This window comes from Triticum aestivum, chromosome 7B, assembly GCF_018294505.1.
Source record: "Triticum aestivum cultivar Chinese Spring chromosome 7B, IWGSC CS RefSeq v2.1, whole genome shotgun sequence".
Taxonomy (NCBI): Eukaryota; Viridiplantae; Streptophyta; class Magnoliopsida; order Poales; family Poaceae; genus Triticum; species Triticum aestivum.
In genome coordinates, this window is record NC_057813.1 from 75390853 (window position 1) to 75394080 (window position 3228).

Genomic DNA, 3228 nt, shown 5'->3' on the forward strand with positions numbered 1-3228 from the left:
CCAGTCGAAACTAATCCGCGGTACTTTCACCTAATGATTTAACAACTCATTATGATGTAAAACAATCACTAAATTAAATTGAAAACACAAAAATTAAAGGAAAATAAAAAAAATACCCAAACATTTAGTACTTTACCAACCGATACTAAAGTCCTACGCGCACCCGAGCCTGGCTCATGCCACATGATGGCACTTTAGCGCCGGTTCGTGACGAACCGGTACTAAAGGGGAGGGGGGACCTTTAGTCCCCACTCTTTAGTGGCGGTTGGCGAACCGGCACTACAGGCCATCACGAACCAGCACTAAAGGCCGGTTCTGCATTAGTGATACACTAAACATGCAGAGCATTGTATATCCACTAGCCGTGTATATATGTTTTGCTTTAATATTTAGGGACATAAGAGGGAACTAATTCTAGTCTACTAGAATCACAAAATAAACTAATGCAAAATTTGGTAATAAAAATAAAAATAAAATAAAATAAAAAATAAAGTAAAATAAAAATTAAAACCAAATAAAAAATTGTAGCTTTCTCAATTAGAATGAATTTAAGGCATTGGTATTTAAAATAAAATAAAATAAATACAAAAATTGCACATAATTTTTTTTCATAGTGCGCAACAATAAGCATATAATATTGTAATTAATTATTTGGACTCGGATATCATTTGCACAGATATTAGATAGTACTTGCCCTTGTATTTCAGAGATTAATTGTCTTACTCATGCCGATGGTATTACCTCAAATAGTCAAATAATCACAAAAAAGGAATGCAAGATTTGGTAATGAAACTAAAAATTAAGAAAAACTAAAGATAAATAAAACTAAAACAATATTAAACAGATGTAGTTTTATAAGGAAGAATGAATTAAAGGCATTGATATTAAAAGGAAAAAAATGGCAACATCTTAAATAGAAAATTACACATTTTCACAATATGCAAAAAGAAGGGTATAATAGCGCAATTTTCCAGACTCCAGTATAATTTGCACACATATTACATAGTACTTGCTTGTGCATGTGTATGCCAATGATTAATTGTCTTACTCATGCCGATGGTATTACCCTAAATGAATCACACACAAAAACAGATTTGGTAATAAAACTAAAACCAAAATAAAAGCTAAAAAAATAAAACTAAATTTTGCTAAGGAAAATGAATTAAAGACATTGATATTACCCTTAAATGAAGAAAGATGATAAAAAGAAAGAAAATGACAACAACTTGCTTAGAAAATTGCACCTATTCAAAATATATGCAATAAGAATCATATAATAGGAGAAAAAATCAGACTCCAATATAATTTGCACACATATTACATAATGCTTGTGTGTATAGGTCAAGATTAAGGGCCTCTTCGGAGGCCTTCCGCTCCACGAGGCCGCTCCCGGAGTCGACGAAGTTCCAGTTAAAAAGTGTGGAGCGAGAGAAACGGTACTCTGCAGATTCTTATATACCGCGGAGCGGGTGGGCCGCCGAACAGCCCCTAAGTGTCTTACTCATGCCAATGTTATCGCCTCCGAAGTGCATACACAAACATGACGAAAATGAATTGAGTCTCATTTATTTCGTGCGTACGACAAGAAGCACTTCGACAATCTTGCGAACACAGAACCCTAGTGACCCAAGCAACAACAAGCATCAACTGAAAAACAAATGGACTACTACCGGACCGACGCATAACCCACTAGCCTAAGACTAACGGACTGAAACCTTTCCGCTGAACAAAATCGACTGAAAACAAAAGTTACATCAGTCAACTATAACCCAGTCAACTATAACCCAAACAGACCCCAAGTACGAATCATGAACTATGTGAATGATGGTTGCAAATTCGGGTGAGAGCTAAAAATAATAATCAGGCACCTGTTATATAGCAAAACCGCTTTATTTTCTGACTCTGTTGAAAATCAAGCCTAATTACTTGCATCCATGTGAGGACATGGCAATACAAACATGTGTAAATACAATGAGATACATATACACTACTGTAGATTACTACAATGAGCACTACTTTACATGTCCTTCCATCTGAGTAACTTACAAGAAGCCTGCATAACTCCAGTACAATGCTTTTGTACAGAGTGACTACAATGCGTAGCCGAAGCCTGAGCTAATACTCAACACAACCGGATACTACTACAAATGCTACGAAGCACATTACGTAATAACTTCATGCTCGATCATACGGAGCTTGATCGCTCCTGTCTCGAGCAATCATAAGCTAGGACGCAAATTATTCATTCCTCAGGACGGCAGGCAAGCCACACAAGGCACATGCCCCCCAAGTACGTATTATTCCTGACGTCTTTGCCCAATCATTGGCGAACAACCCACCACGAGCTAGCTATCCTTCGCCTCCGGCTAGGCGATCGATCAGGCGTCGTCAGCGTCCGTGCACCGGGGGCCTGCCGCCACCTTGCGCCCCTGCGGCGCGGCGGGTGACGCCGGCGGCGAGTCGAGGCAGCGCCGGAGCAGGCGCGACACGGCGGCCACGAGCTCCTCGGACGCCTTCTTCCCGGGCGCACGCGGCGCCTCCCTCGCGAAAGCGCCGTGCCGGTCGAGCGCCTCGGCCGTGGTGATGGCGCGCTGGCCCCGGGCGCCCGCGCGGCGGATCTCGTCGCCCACGGCAGCCGCGCAGAGCCCGCAGACCCAGCGGCCCATGTACTCGGCCCGCACCGCCGCGATGTACTCCGGCGTGCACTCCTCCGTGAAGCCGCAGCACTCGCACCTCGCGGCCTCCACCTCCATGCTCGCGACGTCCGCTCCGCTCTCTCTCGATGAACTTAATTACCGCTCCTTCTCCCAGACGACGTAGGACGACGGGACGGACGGCGCCTCGGCTGCTCTCCGGCTGCCGCTCCTCCTGCTCCTGGCCTGCTCGCTCCGGCTGGCTTCTGCTACGGCGATGATGACGGCGTCGGCGCCTGGTGTCATCGCAGTCGGGCGATGTCTCCCTCGCGCTTCCCTCTCCTCCGCCTCGGCTCGCCTCCCCTCCCGCCCTGAACTTCTCCGCACCGGGACATGCGGTGGCAGCCAGGTGGTATTTATGCACCGCCAGCGCCGTGGAGCATGTGGCCACGTCTTGCCCCGCTGGCCCCGCGTGTCGGTGGGGGCAGGGGGAGGTGGTAGCTCCTGTACGGGCCGTAGCCAGTAGCGGGAACCGGCTCGTCTACCGTGCTGAAGGCACGGCAGGGAGCTACAGTAGCCACGCAGTGGGAATCGC

At 46.1% G+C, this 3228-nt stretch overlaps 1 protein-coding gene across 1 annotated transcript; it reads right to left on the minus strand.

The window, feature by feature from the left end:
• Positions 1-1874: 1874 nt before the first annotated feature.
• On the minus strand, positions 1875-3009 carry LOC101290659 (uncharacterized). The gene has a single exon (XM_044575919.1). It carries the CDS (start codon positions 2751-2753, stop codon positions 2379-2381), a length of 375 nt encoding a protein of 124 aa, XP_044431854.1. The 5' UTR covers positions 2754-3009; the 3' UTR covers positions 1875-2378.
• Between the last annotated feature and the right edge of the window lie 219 nt (positions 3010-3228).

Excerpts from the sequence above, each read along its gene's own strand:
- LOC101290659 (XM_044575919.1), bottom strand. The coding sequence starts at position 2,753 with ATGGAGGTGGAGGCCGCGAGGTGCGAGTGCTGCGGCTTCACGGAGGAG.